This window comes from Procambarus clarkii, chromosome 45, assembly GCF_040958095.1.
Source record: "Procambarus clarkii isolate CNS0578487 chromosome 45, FALCON_Pclarkii_2.0, whole genome shotgun sequence".
Lineage (NCBI taxonomy): Eukaryota > Metazoa > Arthropoda > Malacostraca > Decapoda > Cambaridae > Procambarus > Procambarus clarkii.
The window spans coordinates 28,837,992-28,860,147 of NC_091194.1; the positions used below are offsets into that span (position 1 = coordinate 28,837,992).

The 22,156-nt window shown below is 43.3% G+C and overlaps 1 protein-coding gene across 1 annotated transcript in view; it reads left to right on the forward strand.

Annotated features, from left to right (window-relative positions):
- Positions 1 to 22,156, forward strand: part of LOC138350322 (extended synaptotagmin-3-like) — a 319,761-nt gene that overhangs the window by 52,872 nt on the left and 244,733 nt on the right. Inside the window, exon 3 of the mRNA XM_069300945.1 lies at positions 8,791 to 9,005. Within this exon, the coding sequence (XP_069157046.1) occupies positions 8,791 to 9,005 (215 nt within the window). The remainder of the gene's footprint in view (positions 1 to 8,790; positions 9,006 to 22,156) is intronic.

The following is a 22,156-nucleotide window of genomic DNA, read 5'->3' on the forward strand; positions in this document are numbered from 1 at the left end:
CCTGCTACAAATTCCTAGGGTAAATAAATGAACTGCTTACTCAGCAAAGCAATATACTTTAAGTATGGGGTAACAAAGAAACATACAAACATATAAATGAAATACAGGTAGCCAGAAATATTGTTGCACCAGAACGAAATATCACAATATAATTATATATATAAGTACTGATCATTATTTTAAAACTTAAATTAATAGATGGGTATGCAAATAATGGTCTAACCATGAAATTACTTATGATACTAAAAAAAACAGGTACGAAAGACTTATCTCATAGAATGTCCACCCCAACCAGCCTCACCCATGCAACTAGCGTGCACGGCATGGTGTCGACAGGTTACCAACTACGAACCACATGAAATCTCTAGATACTCTGCTGTCTGAGAGTAATACTTAAGAATATAAATATGACAATACTAATATGCATATAACACTGCTAAGGTATAATTAAAGAAATATGTACATACAAACAACTGGAATAAATACAGGGATGAATCAATGATGCTTGGTTGATACACTGCATTCATTATTGGAACATCCCAAATATGATCTTTCCCCCATGAGTCGCCATGGTCTCCCCCTACATGATTTAACAGGCAATAGCGTCAGCAAAATAATCTCATACTAGCACACTACAGCATGCTATATTTAACACAAACCTATATATTAGAAAACAAATAGAGATAATGTTTAATTTAAAATATCTAAGGAAAGAATAATGAACATACATATTTATCATGATTGATGTTAGAATCAAATATATAGATTCATAACATTCCTCCTCGTCCTTAAAGAAAAATTAAATTAACTGAAGGTTGATTTCAGTTTTTGACTGCAGGTGAATACAATGCTGAGTACTTATATTCAAATCAGAATTATTGACACTGAACTTCCTAAGGAAAACATTACACTGAAGCAATATGTAGAAGGTATATGGCATTTGAAATACATTCAGAAATACATTAGCAACACTCATGCACAATGTGTAAAAAATCACTAATATCATATTTGACAAGGTACATCTCCTTGCAAGAAAAGAACAATTTGAATTAAAACTTCTATAATGAGTTCATTAACTCCAATGGAATGAAATAACTAAATATGGAAATAATCCAAAGTTCAATAGTTGACATTACATTCTTTATGTAAGAACAATTCACTGTAGCAACAATACAAAAAACATTTAATTCATTACATTGTGAAACACTGTCTCCTCACTTTAGTGCATCTATTACTGTTCACCTTGGATTCTCAATACCTTTATCTCTCTTGGGCACTATCTCATTTTGTTCACCTAAATAACTTGAGGTTATCTTGAGGTTATCTTGAGATGATTTCGGGGCTTTTAGTGTCCCTGCGGCCCGGTCCTCGACCAGGCCTCCACCCCCAGGAAGCAGTCCGTGACAGCTGACTAACTCCCAGGTACCTATTTACTGCTAGGTAACAGGGGCATTCAGGGTGAAAGAAACTTTGCCCATTTGTTTCTGCCTCGTGCGGGAATCGAACCCGCGCCACAGAATTACGAGTCCGAAGGGAGGCGACACATATAAGTACGGTCAGGAAAAACAACAGAGTAGCCCACACCGTCCACAGACTTAGACCCATCGGTGAGGATGGAAATAGAGTGGGAGTGTGAAGAAAAGTGCTCAAGGAAGAGCCTTTTCAGAATTGTAGGAGGGGTAAAGGCTTTAGTAATACAAGTCAAGGACGTACAAAACTTGGGAAGGGGGGACTCCACGGAGGCAAGGAAGGAACAATATGAGGAGAAACATTAGAAATATGAACTGAAAGAGAATTCTGTAAGCGAGATAACCGGACAGAAAGAGGGAGACGATGAAGAGGAACAGGTGCTACATAAGGAGGAAAAGTCAAAGCAAGTCAGAGGCGACAGGAAGGATGTTGTAAAGACCGCGCAAGATAGCAAAGACAGTAGCGATCACGGCGGTCCTGAAGAGAGAAAGCCAGTGTCAACATACAAACTGAGGGCGGGAGTCGAACGAAAGGCACCAGAGCTGAGACGCAACCCAGTATGGTGCAAAGCATCAAGACGGCAAAGAGTAGAAGGAGAAGCAGAAGAGTATGCAGGGCAACCATAATTGAGTTTAGACAGGACGAGAGAGGAGTGCAAATAGAGGAGCGTGCGCCTATCCACTCCCCAAGAAGTATGGGACAAAACCTTAAGGAGGTTAAGGGCCTTAGAGCATTCAACACGGAGGTAGGAGATATGGGCTGACCAAGACAAACGAGTGTCAAAGACTAACCCCAAAAGCTGTGCGGAATCCCTGTACATAATGGGATGACCATAAAGCGATAAAGAGGGACGAAGAACGACATGCTTCCAAGTAAAAGTCATAGCACAAGTCTTAGACGCAGAGAACTTGAAGCCATGATCGGTGGCCCAAGACGACACGGCATCAATCGCAAGTTGAAGCTGCCGTTGAAGGAGAGGCGAATCACCACCCCGACAGCAAAGGGTAAGATCATCAACATAGAGAGCGGAGAAGACCCCAGAAGGAAGAGAGGAAAGAAGACCGTTGAGGGCAACTAGAAAAAGAGCTCAGAACACTACCCTGGGATACACCCTCATACTGCCGAAAAGGGGCAGAGAGAGTGGTACCAAGCCGCACACGAAAGGAACGACAAGAGAGGCAGCTCTGGAGGAAGAGAAGGAGGTTCCCACGAAGGCCAAAGAATGAAGTTGAGACAGAATATGATAACGCCAGGTAGTGTCGTAAGCCTTTTCCAGGTCAAAAAGGACGGCAACAACGGAGGTCTTCGCAGCAAAAGCAGTACGAATATAGACCTCCAAGTTCACCGGGACATCCGTTGTGCTGCGGCACTTGCGAAAATCAAATTGAGAAGGGGAGAGGTGGTGATAGTGTTCTAAGAACCACATCAAACGAACGTTAACCATACGTTCAAAGAGCTTGCAGACACAACTCATGAGAGCAATAGGGCGGAAGTCCTTGGGGGATGACCCGAGAGACCCTGATTTCCGAACAGGGAGGATAACAGCATCGAGCCAGTCTTCAGGAACTGACGACGACTCCCAGACCCGATTGTACAGATTCAGTAAATACTGAGACATGCACGGAGGGAGATGGGGAAGCATTTCATAATGAATGCCATCGGAGCCCGCTGCTGTAGAACCACAAAGGGCTAGGGCAGACTGAAGCTCAGAGAGAGAGAAGGGATCATAATAGGAAAGGTGAAGATAAGTACAGAAATTTAAAGGATGAGATTCAAGAATAGGCTTACGAAGAAGGAAGGATTGGGGAAGATGAGAACCAGAACTAACAGAGGAAAAATGGGAACCCAGTACGGTCGCGACCTGCAACGGGTCTGCCACAATAGCACCAGGGAGGCGAAGAACCGGTGAGACATTAGGAACGAACTTACCCACAATCTTGCGGATACGCTTCCAGACCAGTGGGAGAGGAGTATCGGATGTAATGGTGGAGACATAAAACGCCCAGCAAGCACGTTTAGCCGTACGGATGGTCCTACGGGCCACCGCACTCACCTTCCGAAACAAAAGAAAAGACTCAACCGTCTGCCGGCGGCGATGTCTCTTCCAGGCTGCACGCTTACAGCGGACAGCCCGAGCACAGTCCACATTCCACCATGGAACGCACTTCCGCATTCCCCGAGAAGAAGAGCGAGGAATAGAGTGGAGGGCAGCATCAAAGATAGTGTCATGAAAAAGAAGGAGGGCGCGAGGGAGAGGCAGAACGAAAAGGTCGGAAATAGTAGCACGGAGAGTAAACAGGCGCCAGTCAGCCTCGGCAAACCACCACCTAGGGAAGGAGAGAGGAGGGCGAAAAGAGAAAAAAGTAACAAGGATAGGAAAATGGTCACTGCCATGGTGGTCATCAAGGACCCGCCACCCAAAATCTAAGGAAAGGGATGACGAGCACAGAGAAAGATCGAGACAAGAAAGAGAGCGAGTCCGAGAGTTCAAATGAGTGGGCTCACCAGAATTAAGAAGGGACAGGGAAGAAGAGAGGATGAAAGGTTCAAGGAGGCAACACTGGGTGTTTGTCAGCACATCACCCCAAAGGGCATGACGACAATTGAAATCACCCAGTAGGAGCACAGGCTCAGGCAAGAAGTCTAGGAGATGTTTAAGATCGGGAAGAGAAAGTGGGACAGTGGGGGGGGGGAGATTAAATGGAACAAACCGTGTACCATCTACGCACAAAGACACGGGCGGCAGAACAGTGGAGAGGCGAGGAAAAAAGTAAGGGGACAAAGGGAACAAATCGGAGCAAATCAAGAGAGCAGAAGAATTATGGATCCCAGCTGTTGCTGGGGTGGGGGGAGAGAGAAAAGAATAGCCATGGAAGCGACCAGGACGAGCACCAAGCATCGGCTCCTGGAGACAGACACAAAGGGGCGAAAACTGTGAAATAAGTTGGAGGTCAAGGAAATTGGCGTAAAATCCACGGATGTTCCATTGAAGAAAAGACCTCAGCAAAGAGAGAGCGGAGAATAACAGAGAGCAAAGAAGAAACAGAAGTGAAGAAGGAATACAGCACACTAAAAAAGCACAGGGTCAGGATCAGGGTCAGCGAAGTCAGGGTTAGGGGGCATGGGTCAACTGAGTAAAGAAGGAAGGAAAGAAGCAGGAGGAGAGACCAGAGGTGGACGAGCAGGGTCTGGAGGAGGAGAAGGAAGGGAAGGAGGAGGCAGAAAGAGGGGAGCGCACCTCAGCAAGGGCAGTAACTGAGATGGAACCGGGGGCTAAAGAAACCCCCACAGTAGGAACAGGGGGCTCCACCACCGAAGCGGGAGGGGGAGGAGCGATAGAATCAGAGATAGGTGGTGAAGAAGAAAGCGAAGCCTTCTTACTGACCGGAGAGGAGGAAGGAGAGGAGCCAGGTTTCCGCTTCTGACTCAAAGATACAGGCGTCCCAGCAGCAATGTACTGGGCAACAGACTCCAGCGTCTCGATAGGAGAGGAAGAGCAAAATTGAACAACACGACCATCAGGAGAGCGATGGACATCTTTCCGCACAGTCAGGCGGCGTGGAAAGCCAAGAGACAGACGAGAATGACGGGAAGGAGGACCAGAGGGAGTGGAAAAAGAAGGCACAGGAGACGTGACAGACTGAGTAGAAAGAAGGGGAGCCCTAGACAGAGAACCAGGAGGTGGACCCTTCGGGACAGAACGGAGGGAAACAGGGAAGGTGTTGGTGGGCATGTCCGGGTCTAAGGCTTGGAAACGGTTGTGAGACTGAGGAAGGCGGGAAGGACGAGGAGAGGAAGAACACACCACGCGAGCATAGGAGACACCAGCGAAAGAGGGGAGACGAACTTGGCGCCGAGCCTCAGGAAAAGACAAACGGTCCCGGTGTTTCAAGTTGAGGACAGCCGCCTCAAGTTTGTAACGAGTTCACGTACGGGAGAAGGTAGGGTAGGCCTCACCGCAATTGAGGCAGCGGGCCTGGGGAGAAGTGCACTCCAACTTAGAGTGACCCTCGTTTCCACACAGGTGACAGAGAGAGACAGGAATAGAGCATTTGAGGGCACCATGTCCAAACCTCCAGCACCTACTGCAGAGCCGAGGAGATGGAATATATTCCTGAACGAAGCATCTGGCACCAGCAAGAATGACAGAAGGCGGAAGGGTCCTACCATCAAAGGTAATCTTCACAACCCGAAGGGGCAGACGGCGATGACCACGAGGGGGACGAGTAAATGTATCCACCTGGAGGACAGAATGACCCTGGGCCTCGAGGATATGCTTGATATCCTGGTGGCAGTCTTTGAGATCCCTAACACCGGTCGCAACATGGTGCAGAAGGAGAACAGTGCCAACACTGGCATTCAACCGAGCGTTCTTCGAGATCCAAACAGGGGTCTCGCCAAGGCAGGATAAGGCGGCAAAGCGGGTGGCCTCATCCTGAGAAGGAGCAGCAACGACACGGGTACCAAGACGAGTGGGGTTGAAGGTGACAGAGGCATCCACGGAATCAACAAGATGCCTATGAAGGGAAAAATCGTCAGGAGTTGAATCCAAAGGTTGGAGGTCAAAGTACTAAATCCACGTAGCAGGACCAAACAAAGTATGGAACGAATTAGGATGGGAAGGGAGCATACGAGAGCGGCCGTGGCGGGGACGGCGATGAGAACCCTTAGAGAGAGACGGGTCAAAAGGTGCAGTAGTCACAAGAAGAGATGGAGCCGTGCAAGGGAACGAGACGGTCACCACAGCAGGCTTGGGGCTCGACCCAACCACAGAGGAAGGAGGGAAGCAGGGAGGAAGAGTCCGGTCTGAGCCTGAACCGGGTCCTGTAGCGGGGGCTACAGATCCCAGTCTTCCAGGACGGTCCGACTCAGGGGCCTGGTCGCCCACCCCATGAACCTGGGTAAGAGAAGTCAAGTCGTCATCCATACAGCAAACCAATATATAAGGGATGGGACCTGGAAAAAAGGGATACCACCTACCAGGGCAGCCAGGGAGGCCGAGCAGGAAGTGTGCATCGTCCCCAGCGGTGCTCTCCCTTTTTAACAGAGGAGTCCTATTACTTCGTTCATTCTCCCACACTGGTCCTAAGACCCCAGTCTCCCTATCGCCCCAGCTTGGACACCCAACCATCCACTCAGGGCGGCCTCTCACAGGCGACCCCTCCAGCGGGTGGTCTGATGGCTCACAAGGCCCCTACATGGTGCGTACACCATCCAAAGAGGGGGCAGGAGAGGGGGCACAGGCAACCCACACCGGTCCCAGGGAGGTGTACGTGAGCCCCTCACCACGGCAAGGAGGCACCACGGAGGGGACTAAAAGTACAAGAAACAGGGTTAGACTACTCCGACACATCCGAAATCACAGACCTCACCGGGAGCTTCTCATCTCGAAATCACAGGCTTCACAGGGAGGCTATTGTTTACATTCAATGTCCGCCCAAGCTCTGTCCTCTCCTAGTGTCCGAGAAATATAGTTCAATTTTCTCTCTTTTCTTAACAATTGGAGGAAGCCTTTAATTTTATGGTAGATTTGGTTTAAGTAAATCATAGAGAATACTTTTCAATCAAGTTTAATCACTAGACTGTTGTTTTAAGAATACTTGTTGAACTTAAATTAATGTTTTGATGACGTCACAGATGTCCCGTTCTCTGTAATCCTTTATGACTAACTAATGTAAATTAAAAACATCTTATTGCGTTTAGTAATGATAATATGTTAGTTTCGGATTTCCGACATCAGGTGTGCATTTCATGTGTGGATGGTTAGGTGTATATCTTATGTGTGTCTGTTTATTAAAGTTTTATTTCTTTAACTGTAGTGAACTTTCATGGAATAAATCATGCAATTATGGTTTTGGTTTGTTTATGCATAATTGCAAAGTTTTAATGTAGATGTCGGAAATTTCGACACTTTATCTACTAACCCCTGATATACCAAGTTAAAACGGTTATGTCAGGTACATACTAATATCACTAACTTCTCAAACCGAACGGATTTGATAGTATGTTGACCAGACCACATACTAGGAAGTGAAGGGACGGCGACGTTTCGGTCCGTCCTGGACCATTCTCAAGTCGATTGTCAGATCTGATAGCGTTCATGAGAGAATGGGATGTTGCCACGTATGCAAAATACACTATACGAATAATCTCTCTCTTGTAGTAACATAAAACTTTCAGTGTACAGACTAAATGAGATAAAAGAGTACTTAAATTAATAATAGTTACTTCAACTAAATAATCAGTAAATCAAGCGTCGCTCTTCCTACATAGAAAATGACGAGTTTTGAACTAAGCTGAGTTAGCATTCCCAGCTGGGGAGGGATGTGACGCCATTAGGCAGAAAGCACACGACCTGTGTGCTTGGCAGAGAAGACACCTCTACGTTTTATCTTTTAATTGCTTACAATAGGCACATTTCCCAAGTTCTTGATACAGGAAAGAAACCATTCCACCTAACCAACGAACTCATAGTAACATGGAAGCGGTATTTCCGAGCAATTGTTGTAGTTTATGTTAGTGGCCATTATCATGATCTCTGTAGCGTTGCCAGGTTATGAGGCATGCGCTCTAACTGAAGTGGGTAAGCCTAATTATTAATGCAGACTCATCTTATTTGAATATCCACTGTGTAAAGGTAGCAGTTTACTACTGATACATTATTTGGTAGGTGCCGTTCAGAAGAAGAATTAATATCGAGACAGCCTGTCGCACCATGCGGTTTCCCAAGTTGCCATTAAGACTCCACCAACTGTGGTTCATCATCTGTGACCGAAGGAAACCACTGTCTATTATCAGGCGATTTCGACTCTAGAGCTAAGCACTAGATAAATTATTTAACCTTAGAACTAACATAAAAACTGTAGTCTTGTTAACCCCCAACTTGTGGAAGGATAACCCCAGCAGGACTAATCAATATAATACAGTCCATATACGTCATACAGTCCACTTCAATTAATTAATTTTAAAGCAGATTTCTACAGGTAATTTAACAGTATTCAAACTCCTACTGGGCAAAATTCCCCACAGTAGAAGTTAAAATGTACTTCATATACTTATCCGTATTTTTATTTCATTTAATAATATGTAGTGTCACTAAACTGCATTAGGATATAGGGAATACTATTTAGTAAAATTATATAATTATTATCTTTCCACTCTAAATGTAAGTAAAGATTTCCACTTATATTTGGAATATACACTTTCCACTCCATTCCATTTTGCCAAACGACTTGGCAAAGTTCGGAGGATGAGAATGTTTTGTTTGGTCGAATATTATCAGTGTTCGGAGTGAATAATTTCCTGAACTTCTCCCAACAGATTCTTAGGCTGCTGCGGCCTACACTTGCTGTACATATTGAGGATATCCTACAACAATTGATCGTTCCTAAGATCAGAGAGTCGTTCGAGGATTGGCCTAAATTTAACTTACAGTTACGAGAAATGAAATCATGTGCTCAGGAACCGCAACTCCTGGGTGTGAAGGTTCACGACAGGACTTCGTCAGGAGACATCGTCCTGGATCTTAAATATGGGTGAGTAATTGAGGTTTGAATTATAAATGTTAAGATTAAGAGGGTCACGCTATCATATTTATATGTGCTCTGTCAGTCTCTTTCCTACTAATTCTAAAGAGGTGAATGTATGTCTGTCTGCCAGAAGTTGGAGGTCAGATGTTTTTGGCTAATATCACTTTGTGCATTTACTGTTGGTGGTATTGAGCGTGTCATAAGGGGGTCAGAGTTGGCCCACATGCTCCCTCTGCAAGGAGGTTGGCCTCAATACCCCTTCACAAAGTCCAGTGGATATGAAATATAGGGTTTAGTCCGCAGGGTGTAGTCCACAGGGTGTAGTTCACAGGGTTTACAGTTCATTGATCTATTAATACATTGAGATACTAACATGCGAATCGAACGTTCGACTGACGATTTGTATTCTGAGCAAAAACTTTTGGTTACAGTGAAGATAAAAAGTGGGGAAGTTGCTTACAGTGCTTACCTATCTGTGACTATAAGAAAGTGAGGGCTAACTATTTGAGCCCCGCCAACTATCCTTCTAGTTGAAGAGAGCTGGGAATATGGGGAATGAATATATGGGAAGCCAATGGGGGGAATGTGTAGGTGGAGAATGGTATGAAATGAATATGTTTGCAAAAATTAAGAGTATGTTAAGAAAATGGTTAGAGTGCTGGAACAAGATGGGTAAGGTGACGAGTGTGATAAAGAGGGAATCTGAGTGGGGAGGCTAGGACGGTGTACGTGGGGGAGATAGGAAGTATGAAAGTGTTACCACCCTGGATTCCTAACTGACTTTGCCAGGAAGCCTGAGGTCAAATTGGATTCTTTATATTCATGCGGGGATTAGACACTCAAGTATTCTGATAGTGATAGGCCCTGACTTAGGGATTTTTAATTGGTTGTTCCTAATTAAATACATATTAGAACATTAATTGATAGGATTGGATTATGTAAGAGGGATATTTAATTAACAACAATATTTACATTGAAGATTTCTTATATCATGGGTATGCTTTTGTTTCTGTCTCCCTTGCCAGACATAAGAAGAATCTTGTTGCTCACAGAGCAGGCAGACTCTGTGATTGTTGATTATTAAATAAAATATAGAGCTATTTGGTAGCTATTCCTAGAACTGTTAAAGTAACAAGTAAAGAAATGTCTGGGAAGACTTGAAATGATTGTTGCTGTACGATCAGTTGAGTATCGGCCGGCAGCAACCATCAGAGCTGCCAGAGCTGGGCCAGTCATCTAGGCTGTGCTGCTGGACTAGGCAGTCACGAGAATTTGTGGGCCGTTGTCTTACCCTTTCTCCTTCTCCTCTCTTCTCTCTCCTTATTCTGTATTACATGTACTATCCAGTTTAGTATCTTATTATAGTATTACCGTGCCATTAGCTAAGTTTTGAGTGTATTTATTTGTGTTCACTAAGTCTGTGACCCTAAGTGTACTCTAGGGTGGCTCGAGAGACCACGTGAGCTAAGGTTTACAGTGTTACTTATGTGTGTTCTAGTGTGCCTTTAGAAAAGTAGTCTTTACCCTAGTTTGCTTTTGTAAGCCTTGTATCCTGCCTATGTGGATTCAAGGAGTTTAATGTTAGGTAGAGTGGTAAAGTATTTACTGTATTTTGTATATGGGGGGAGAGGTTATTAGAGGGTTTAATAAATAAGTAATAAGGTTTAGGAGTATCCTTTCATCCTGTTTGGAGTACAGTAGGTGATTAACCTTACGACTGCAGACTTTCATTTAAGACATGTATTAGTTGCTGGAAAGTGTGTTTCCTGGGGGCCGGGCCGTACCTAACTCCACTATTTTAGGAACTTCTTGACCTTAGCTATTGGCCCTCACAGAGCAACCATTTGCCCCCGCTTAACAGCCTGTAAGAGGAGAAAGGTTATTTTGAGATGATTTCAGGGCTTAGCTTCCCCGCGGCCCGGTCCTCGACCAAGACTATTTTTGTTACTCCCCCTCCCAGGAAGCAGCTGTCAGGAACCTATTTACTGCTAGGTAACAAGGGAATCAGGGTTAAAGAAACATTTTGCCCATTTGTCTCCGCCTACACCGGGGATCGAACCCGGAACCTCAGGACTACGAATCCGAAGCGAATTCCACTCAACTGTCAGGCATCACTGTGTCTCCATGACATGGGGAGGATGTTGGAGAGGAAGAGATCGGATGGTGGACAACAGGGAAGGTGATGTGTACCCAGCACACACGTTGGGAGTGTGTGGAGGACGTTGGAGAGAGTGAAAAGGGAAGACACGAAGGAGGGTGGAAGTAGGGAGACACCTAGGAGGGTGTGTGTGGGAGACACCTAGGAGGGTGTGTGGGGGAGACACCTAGGAGGGTGTGTGTGTGTGTGTGTGTGTGTGTGTGTGTAGGAGAGACATTTTCGAGGGTGTGTGTGGGGGAGACACCTAGGAGGGTGTGTGTGTGTGGGGCACCTAGGAGGGTGTGGGTGTGTGGGGGAGACACCTAGGAGGGTGTGGGTGTGTGGGGGAGACACCTAGGAGGGTGGGTGTGTGTGGGGAGACACCTAAGAGGGTGTGTGTGGGGGGAGACACCTAGGAGGGTGTGTGTGTGGGGAGACACCTAGGAGGGTGTGTGTGGGGGGAGACACCTAGGAGGGTGTGTGTGTGTGGGGAGACACCTAGGAGGGTGTGTATGTGGGGGGAGACACCTAGGAGGGTGTGTGTGGGGAGACACCTAGGAGGGTGTGTGTGGGGGGAGACACCTAGGAGGGTGTGGGGAGACACCTAGGAGGGTATGTGTGGAGGGAGACACCTAGGAGGGTGTGTGTGTGGGGAGACACCTAGGAGGGTGTGTATGTGGGGGGAGACACCTAGGAGGGTGTGTGTGGGGAGACACCTAGGAGGGTGTGTGTGTGGGGAGACACCTAGGAGGGTGTGTGTGTGGGGAGACACCTAGGAGGGTGTGTGTGGGGAGACACCTAGGAGGGTGTGTGTGGGGAGACACCTAGGAGGGTGTGTGGGGAGACACCTAGGAGGGTGTGTGTGGGGAGACACCTAGGAGGGTGTGTGGGGAGACACCTAGGAGGGTGTGTGTGTGTGGGGAGACACCTAGGAGGGTATGTGTGTGGGGAGACACCTAGGAGGGTGTGTGGGGAGACACCTAGGAGGGTGTGTGTGGGGAGACACCTAGGAGGGTGTGTGTGGGGAGACACCTAGGAGGGTGTGTGTGTGGGGAGACACCTAGGAGGGTGTGTGTGTGTGGGGAGACACCTAGGAGGGTGTGTGTGTGTGTGGGGAGACACCTAGGAGGGTGTGTGTGGGGAGACACCTAGGAGGGTGTGTGTGTGTGTGGGGAGACACCTAGGAGGGTGTGTGTGGGGAGACACCTAGGAGGGTGTGTGTGGGGAGACACCTAGGAGGGTGTGTGTGGGAAGACACCTAGGAGGGTGTGTGTGGGGAGACACCTAGGAGGGTGTGTGTGGGGAGACACCTAGGAGGGTGTGTGTGGGGAGACACCTAGGAGGGTGTGTGTGGGGAGACACCTAGGAGGGTGTGTGTGGGGAGCACCTAGGAGGGTGTGTGTGGGGAGACACCTAGGAGGGTATGGGTGTGGGAGACACCTAGGAGGGTGTGTGTGTGGGAGACACCTAGGAGGGTGGGTGTGGGGAGACACCTAGGAGGGTGTGTGTGTGTGTTTGTGTGGGGACAATAACACCCACTGGATGTGTATGGCGTCCATTGCCGCCCACAGGATGAGTATATAGGGTCCACTGCCGCCCACAGGGTCGGTAAAGGGTCCACTGCCGCCCACAGGGTCGGTAGGGGGTTCACTACCACCCACAAGGTCGGTATGGGGTCCACTGCCACCAACAGGGTCGGTAAGGAGTCCACTGCCGCCCACAGGGTCGGTATGGGGTCCACTGCCGCCCACAGGGTCGGTAGGGGGTCCACTACCGCCCACAGAGTCGCTATGAAGTCCACTACCGCCCATAGTGTTATTATGGGGTCCACTACCCCTCATAGTGTCGGTATGGGGGTCCATTACTACCCACAGGGTGTTTCTGGGGTATATTTTTTTCTGTATAGCAGAGGTGGCAATACTGCTTTCCCAATCTCATTTGTTGTTCAATGTAAAATATTTGTTGCTCGACTTGCAACAATTTATATATATATATATATATATATATATATATATATATATATATATATATATATATATATATATATATATATATATATATATATATATAGTATAGTGCCTTTGCAATAATGTACCAATGTGTGTATTTGTTGTATTGTATTGTTGAAATACATTGTTCACATGAAATATGTGTGAAATATTATTGAAAACATCTTGATGACTTATTAAACCAAAATTATTTATTAGTCAGAAGAAAGACAAAAACGCGATCTATATGTTAAACCTCTACCAGACAAATATTTTAAGTAAAACCGAAGATATTTGTAGTTTTATAAAAGGGGCAGTTTTCATTGCTCGTCGAGCTCGAAAACCGCCGTATTCATCTCAGAACCATGCCTATTTCACGCAGATTCCTTAATAAACGTAAGAGTTTTATATGTCACAAGAAAGATAGAAATATAAGCTTCATTCTAAATACCTTACCATGGGTATATTTAAATTTAAAGCGAAGATACGTGTACTGTTATAATAGCCGAGCTTTGACCCCGGACAGATTGATCGACCGAGCAACTCTCTCTCAGAACAATGTTTATTTCACGTAAATTCGTTAATAAACATATATGTTTTATATGTCTCAAGAAAGGCAGACATATAAGCTTCACTTTAAACACTTTACCATAGACATATTTAAAGTTCTAATGAAGATACATGTATTTTAAAAATTACGGAGCTCCCACCACGTACAGACTGAACGACAGAGCAACTCTCTCTCAGATCAATGTTTATTTCACGTAAATTCGTTAATAAACACAAATGTTTTATATGTCTTAAGCAAGATAGAAATAAGAGCTTCATTTTAAATACATTACAATAGTCATATTTATAGCTCAAGTGAAGATACATATGTTTTTATAGTAGCGCTCAGTAGCTTGTCGGGCATGGAGTGCAGACGCCTACGCACTTGCCGATATATTGTATAATTAACAAAGATACGCTAATAAAGCCTCAAATCTTATATGCCTCCAGAAAGACCGAGATATGAACATTATTATGATTGCACCAAATGAAATATATTATGTTCGAGAACAAAGATATATCAATTTTAAATTAAGTTTCGACTCTTGCTCGGGCGAGAGAGATGGGGCGACTCTCGCCCCATCTATTGGAGATTCTGTCCACTAAAGACCCAAAGCTACTCAAACCCTCCTAGCATTATTTAAGTAATGAAGTAATATGGTATATTTACTCACTATAATGTGGGTGCTGAATGCAGAACACGAGAAAACATATATTTACTCCAAACTAATATAATTTCATTAAGAAATAAGTAAATAAGTAGCATCAAAGGAAGTCGACAGTCCAAGCGTCAATGTTGTGGAGCGACTTATCCAAGATATACCGTTGTTTGGAAAGTGTTTGTTGGCATATCCAGTTGTCGCACTTCTCTGCACAAATTTAAATTATAATGTTAACAAGTAGAATACGTATTTTTAATAAAATCTAACATAACTAGCCAGAAAACATTTAACATTTATTAAAAAATATATGTTTGGAAGTTAAATCGACTTCATATGACAATAGTTTTGTTATATATACTCGTTATTCGTTGACATGCGTTCGCTACTTAAACTACCATGTACTGTACTTATGTAAAATCTCCCATGTCTGTTCGCTCATCTCACCGAACCTTACAGGCTCTGTGATATATTGTTTAATTTATTGAGATTCACAAATAAAGCTTATAATTGTATATGTTATCAAAAAGGCAGAGCTTAGTTTAGTTCATTTATTATGCACCCCATACCCATCCTATGAGCGATAGTGGAGTGATACAGAGGCACATAATGGGCTCAGGGACTGAGCCCACAATTCATAGAATGTAACAACTCTTGTATATATCTCAAAACAAAACAAAATATATAGTCAAGCAAGTTATAATCTTGATAAGTTAGTTACAAAAGTCAATGCACATTGTCACATCAACAATGGGCTCGAGACCGACCACAAGTACAGTTTATAATTTAAGCAACTGACATATATGGAGGGCTAGTGTCACAATTGATATGTTTATCCTACACATAACCCCCTCTCCCCCATCCAATGGGCAGCGGTGGATAGGTTACAATCAAGTCGTTTTTTGCGTTTTATTCAGAGATTAGATCTTATTGGGTGAGGAAAGATATTCATATTTTAAAGAAGGCTTCTTGGCTGATGCTCTCCATTGATGGAAAATATACAACCTTTTGAAAATCAATGTTAGTTTGATCTATATATTGTAATTAACGAAAGTATTTATGTCATCAGAAAGGTAGAAATATAGGCTACATTTAAAATCCTTTGTCATAAATATAACTGAAGTGAAAACGAAGATATATGCGTTTTGATAGTTACTTGATGGCTAGCTCTGGAAGTGTGAAGCCCTGCACACCAGCCAATAAATTGTATAATTAGTTTCCATATATTTTAATTAATCTTGAAAATCTATATATCAGAAGAAAGGAAGATGTAGCCGTTAATGTGACAACATTTAAAAATATATATCTCTTAAGTTAAATAAATAATACCACCTTATCGCCGGTGTCCGGACACATGAAAATTACCTAGGTATCAGTATCCAGCCAGGCGGGGATCACAGGCTGCACAATACTGATAAATTATGTAATGCACTACTTGTGGTCCATCTCGAACCCATTTATGATGTGACGACTCATAGTGAATTTTGTAACTAGCTCATCAAGATTGTAACTAGCTTAGCTAAATGAATTGTGGGGTTCGGTCCATTCATTTTCTTTCTTTATTATGCACCCCATAATACCCATCCCGTGGGTGGTGGTGTAAAGGATTACAGAGGCACATAATCGGTTCAGGAACTGAACCCTCTAGTTCGTTTAGCTAAGCAAATAACAATCTTTTGACGCTAGTTACAAAATTATTAATGTCCACATACATGTACATATTCATACGTATACATATATACATACACATACATATTTAATGACCCACACAAATACACACATCAGTAATCTTTTGTGTCACAAGTAATTCAACAAGAGGCTCACAACAGTCACTATACAAGGCACTTTACATCTATGAGGAGTCGCACAGTTACTAGTCTTGCTCCACACCCACCCAAATGGGCGGCAGCTTTACAGTTACCTGGTGTTATTCTTCACCTATATCTTTTTCTGGTTAATCCCTATTTACATTATGCAGTTCAGGTTTCGTCGCCATACTATAGTTTTTAGTTTAGTTAATTTATCACATAATGGGTTCAGGGACTGAACACACAATTTATTTATCTAAGCAAGTTACAATCTTGAGGAGCTAGCCACAAAATTCATAACACATCGTCACATCAACAACATGTGTTCGAGATCGACCACAAGTACAGTTTCTAAATTAAGCAAATGCCATATGTGGAGAGCTAGTGTCACAATTGATATGTTTGTTCTGCACATTTCCACAGTTGTTTGCTTGGGTTCTTTTAATTATCTTAGATATCATTGAAGAGAACCTCCTAGGTACTATACTGTATATTTACTGGTAAGAAGTATAATAATCCTGAGAAATCGTGTAAATTATGTTGTACGAGTGCTTCCAGTTAAGTAACATAGTTAATTTGTGTGCGCGTGCTTGAAGAGGAAATGTTATCCCCCCCTCCCCTCCCCCCCCATTGTAAATATTTGTGGGTTTCAAACCATATGGCCGCGGCTCACCCTCGCCGCGGTCGAGGGTAAGAACACTGGACTGGATGTATATACCCAGTATTACAAGTAAACATTAGCAATGACAATTATGGAAAGCTCCTTCACCTATACATAGACAAGAGACTGAACTTCAGCACCCACATACAACACATAAGGGGATGCTCTGAGAGAGAGAGAGAGAGAGGGAGAGTAAAAATATCCACTGAGGTCTGATTAAGTCCTTTTGGGGACCTTAATCATTAGGACGTCCAATGATTAACGCAAAGTGAAGCGTATTCAGATGGTATATTGACAACATTCAGCATATCTCATACTGACCTAGTAGTACTTGGTGAACAAATACTTTTTCCAAAGGAATCGCAAAACATAATTAAACACAACTGTACCGTACAGTGTTATATATTTATTTCAGTTTGAACAATTTTTAACATTAAAGGATGAATCTTTTAATTGGTTGAAATTGGTTTTAACATTCGAAATCTAATTTGTTGATGTTAAATAATATAAGGTTCAAATTTATTAAGATACATACTTTAAAAACTATTTATATTTGAAATTTAAATAACATAAAAAGAGTACAGAATATAACAAATACCGACTATATAAAAGACCTGACACTTGCAGCACTTAATTATGCTATTGTAACACATTGAAAGTAATAACATTATTTGATTCAGCAAAGCATTTGGTAAGGTTATAATAATAATAATAATAATAATAATAATAATAATAATAATAATAATAATAATAATAATAATAATAATAATAATGTATTAATTAAGTATTTTAAATTATAATTCACAACTTGCTAGCGCACAAGAAACAAATCCACGAATCATCATTACATTCTGTAACACCTACACATGATCCATGGTGCCAAATATTGCAACGGTCACAGCATACCATCAACTTCAAATCATTTGGCTTTCTGCAAATGCAGTACACTTCCATCGAGCATGGCCGGATGATTCGTTTTCTTCTCAGTGTCTGAGCTGCAGGGAATGAGATGAGACACTTTCCTTTAAAGTTCTCTTGAAAATGTTGTCTCATTCTGCACATCATACGAGGTACACCGGATCTACACCATTTGCAAGTGATGCAGCAAACGCCACAGCATATACCCCACTCATACTTGAGTCCCTGTGTCTGCTGACATTCATTATATTGCATATCAGCTTATCATCCTGGCAATTAGCAAGAGCACACAAGATAACTGCAGTAGATTTGGATGGTAATTTATGCCTGGTGTCGTATATGTTAATTTGTCCCGTTACTCCAATGTTGGAAACGTTGATTTGAATAAATTCACCAATTGCAACTGGCCAGGAGAGGTCCCGCTACAACGCTGGGTCATGAAGGCCTTCTACGCTTGGCACAGTTTCATGAGGTCACATGCAGATTTTATATGAAGGTCAGAGATCTGTACATTTATTCCAATGTTCATTATCGCGTCATCTGTTAAATAATTTAACATTGTCGAATGTGAAGCACTGTTATCACTCTCCTTATTGTTGCATTGGTGTGAGGAGTGGCAGTGATTGGTGCAGTTTATTTTTTCTTTAAATAGGGACATATATTTGTACTGCAGATACCAGTACAGTTGCACCGTTTCTTTATATATTTTATACTTGGGTTAGCAAGGCGAGACTCTTCTCTTAACGTGATACTGTTGGTATCAAATAGAAATAGTTTTTAAAGTATGTATCTTAATAAATTTGAACCTTATATTATTTAACATCAACAAATTAGATTTCGAATGTTAAAACCAATTTCAGCCAATTAAAGAATTTATCCTTTAATGTTAAAAATTGTTCAAACTGAAATAAATATATAACACTGTACAGTATAGTTGTTTGCCTGCCATAGTCTGCCACAGCCTTGAGAGCACGAAGCCTCTCTCTACATTGGCGACCCAGTCTGTCTAAAACATTGCGGTACAGTAGAACCTCAAGCCCAGGTATTAGTATCTGGTAACATAGTCTAGCAGAGAGCCATCATCCAACTGCATTTTGCGAACGGTCCCACCCCGTCTGGGTGGGTGTCGGTTCAGGGTCTTTGTTTTCTCTACTGAGATGACTAAGCATAGTTCCTAACATGTGTACAATACAGAGTTCAGAACATTTTGGGTGTTGGTATACCCATTGGTGTGGATCAGTATATCATCCACATAGATAATGTTGTGTTCGCTGGACCTTATAGTTACTAAATTTAAAAGTGCATTGATTAACACATTGAACAGAGTACGACTGAGGACACCTCCCTGTGGAGTGCCAAGTTCAAAATCTCTCGTTACACGCCTATACCCTTGGAACAGTATATATGACTTCCTGTTGAATAGATAGCCTCTTATCCACCGTAGAAGCCATCCTCCAACATTCATTTTAGCAAGTTCTCTCAGAATGACGTGTGGGTTAGCAATGTCAAAGGCTGACTTAAGATCTAGGAAAGTGGTATATGACCTATCAGTATGCAGGGTGAGGAATGTGGTAATACAGTGATGTACACTCTTTCCACGCGTGAAGCCATATATCTGGGGAGACAACATATTATTAATTTTGTAAACGAGACGGTTGAGAACCATCCTCTCAAGACACTTATAGAGACAACTAGTGAGGGAGATTGGGCGAAAAACACTCGGCTGGTGAGGTTTAGGAATGGGAATAAGAAGACTGTTGGTCCATGACTTAGGAAGCTCCCCAGTTACATAGCTCATATTATACAATTGAAGCAAGGGATTCCCTGGAACTAGCAGAAGCATATTCAGTATGCCGTAAGTAACTCCATCCTCCCCGGGTGATGTAGCTTTGCCTCTATGTAGAGCAGAGTCTAGTTCGTATTCAGTAAAAAGCATGTCACAGTCATCCTCTTGATGACTCATGAAGTCAAGGAGCCTTGCTCTATCAGCATATCAATTATTTAATTCATTCTGTGAGGGTAGAGGAAGACTGTCAAAGCTGGAAGTCGTGACCCAAGCATCAACAAGCTCATTTGCTCTGTGCAGAGGATTAGGGTACGAGATCTCTGCAGCATTTTTCCCATTGACCTTGTTGATATCCTTCCATGCCCGACTTAGTGGCGTGTGAGAATTGAGACCACGGACAAAAGTTTCCCAGTCTGTCTGCCTCAGCTCCACCATACGTTCCCTGGCCTTAGCCAGAGCCGCTTGAAAGAGCCGAAGCATTTCAGCAGGGCGGGTCCTTCTATAAGCTAGTCCAATTATTCTGGCAGTGCGTTTTAGTGCATGCAATTTAGAATCATTATAATAAACATAAGTGCTATGACCAGTATAATTTGGGTTACGTGGCCTGGGCGATGGATCAAGTGATTCTATAAACTGCTCGATAGTACCTGTGAGCTCATTGTTAAAATCTTCAACTGATGAAGGCTCAGATGAACTGCACCAATCTGACACATGAGCAACAAGATTGTCTCGTTGATCGATGGGCACAGCCAGCCTCTTCCGCTTGAACACTCCACCAGGGAGGATAGAGCTGCCAATGTTTACAGTGGCTAATATGGGCAGATGATCAGACGCCATATCTGGCACTATTGACGAGGCGCACACGGTGTGGGAGACGTTGACACCGAGACATAGATCAAGAATACCCCCGTAGATATGCGTCGGTTCAAGGTCACCCACAATCTGTGCATCATCGTGACTACCTAATAGTGACACCAGTTGGTTGCCGTTACGATTACTGAACTGCGAATTACCAATAATTCTATGCCTAACGTTATAATCACCTATAATGATGGTAGGCACAGTCTGAATACAGATAGGAAGGTCAGCATAATTAAAGTTACAATGAGTTGATTATTTAGTACATAGTTGTTTTTCTCTTAAACTGGATGATAGAGGGGGGAGTCTTTAACGTGATTGGGAATACATACATACATACATACATACATACATACATACATACATACATACATACATACATACATACATACATACATACATACATACATACATACATACATACATACATACATACATACATACATGCGTACATATATACATACATATATATATACATTTACATACACATATATATACATACATATATACATTTTCCTGGATTGCCAAAAAGCCTTTGACACAGTACCCCATAAAAGGCTGTTAAAAAAGTTGGAGCAACAGGCAGGAGTAAAAGGGAAGGTGCTCCAGTGGATAAGGGAGTACTTAAGCAACAGGAAACAGCGAGTAACGGTGAGAGGGGGAGACATCAGAGTGGCGAGATGTCACCAGCGGAGTCCCACAGGGCTCAGTACTTGGACCCATCCTGTTTCTAATATATGTGAACGATCTTCCAGAGGGTATAGACTCATTCCTCTCGATGTTTGCTGATGATGCAAAAATTATGAGAAGAATCAAGACGGATGAAGATAGACAGAGACTACAGGATGACTTGGATAAACTGGAGGAATGGTTTAGAAAATGGCTGCTAAAGTTCAACTCGGGAAAGTGTAAGGTGATGAAATTAGGCGAAGGGAGCAGGAGGCTGAACACAAGGTATCATCTGGGAGGGGAAATCCTGCAAGAGTCAAATAGAGAGAAGGATCTGGGGGTTGATATCACACCGAACCTGTCCCCAGAGGCCCACATCAAAAGAATATCATCAGCGGCATATGCTAGACTGGCCAACATAAGAACTGCCTTCAGAAACTTGTGTAAGGAATCTTTCAGAACCCTGTATACCACTTATGTAAGACCAATCCTGGAGTATGCAGCTCCAGCCTGGAGTCCATACCTAGTTAAACACAAGACAAAGTTAGAGAAAATTCAGCGGTATGCCACCAGGCTCGTCCCGGAACTGAGAGGACTGAGCTACGAGGAAAGGCTAAAGGAGCTGAACCTCACATCCCTGGAAAACAGAAGAGTAAGGGGAGACATGATAACCACCTACAAAATTCTCAGAGGGAATTGACAGGGTGGACAAAGACAAACTCTTCAGCACGGGTGGGACACGAACAAGGGGACACAGGTGGAAACTTAGTACCCAGATGAGCCACAGAGACGTTAGAAAGAATTTTTTCAGTGTCAGTGTAGTTAATAAATGGAATGCACTAGGAAGTGATGTGGTGGAGGCTGACTCCATACACAGTTTCAAATGTAGATATGATAGAGCCCAGTAGGCTCAGGAATCTGTACACCAGTTGATTGACAGTTGAGAGGCGGGACCAAAGAGCCAAAGCTCAACCCCCGCAAGCACAATTAGGTGAGTACATACATCCATACATACATGCATGCGTACATACATACATACATCCATACATACATACATACATACATACATACATACATACATACATACATACATACATACATACATACATACATACATACATACA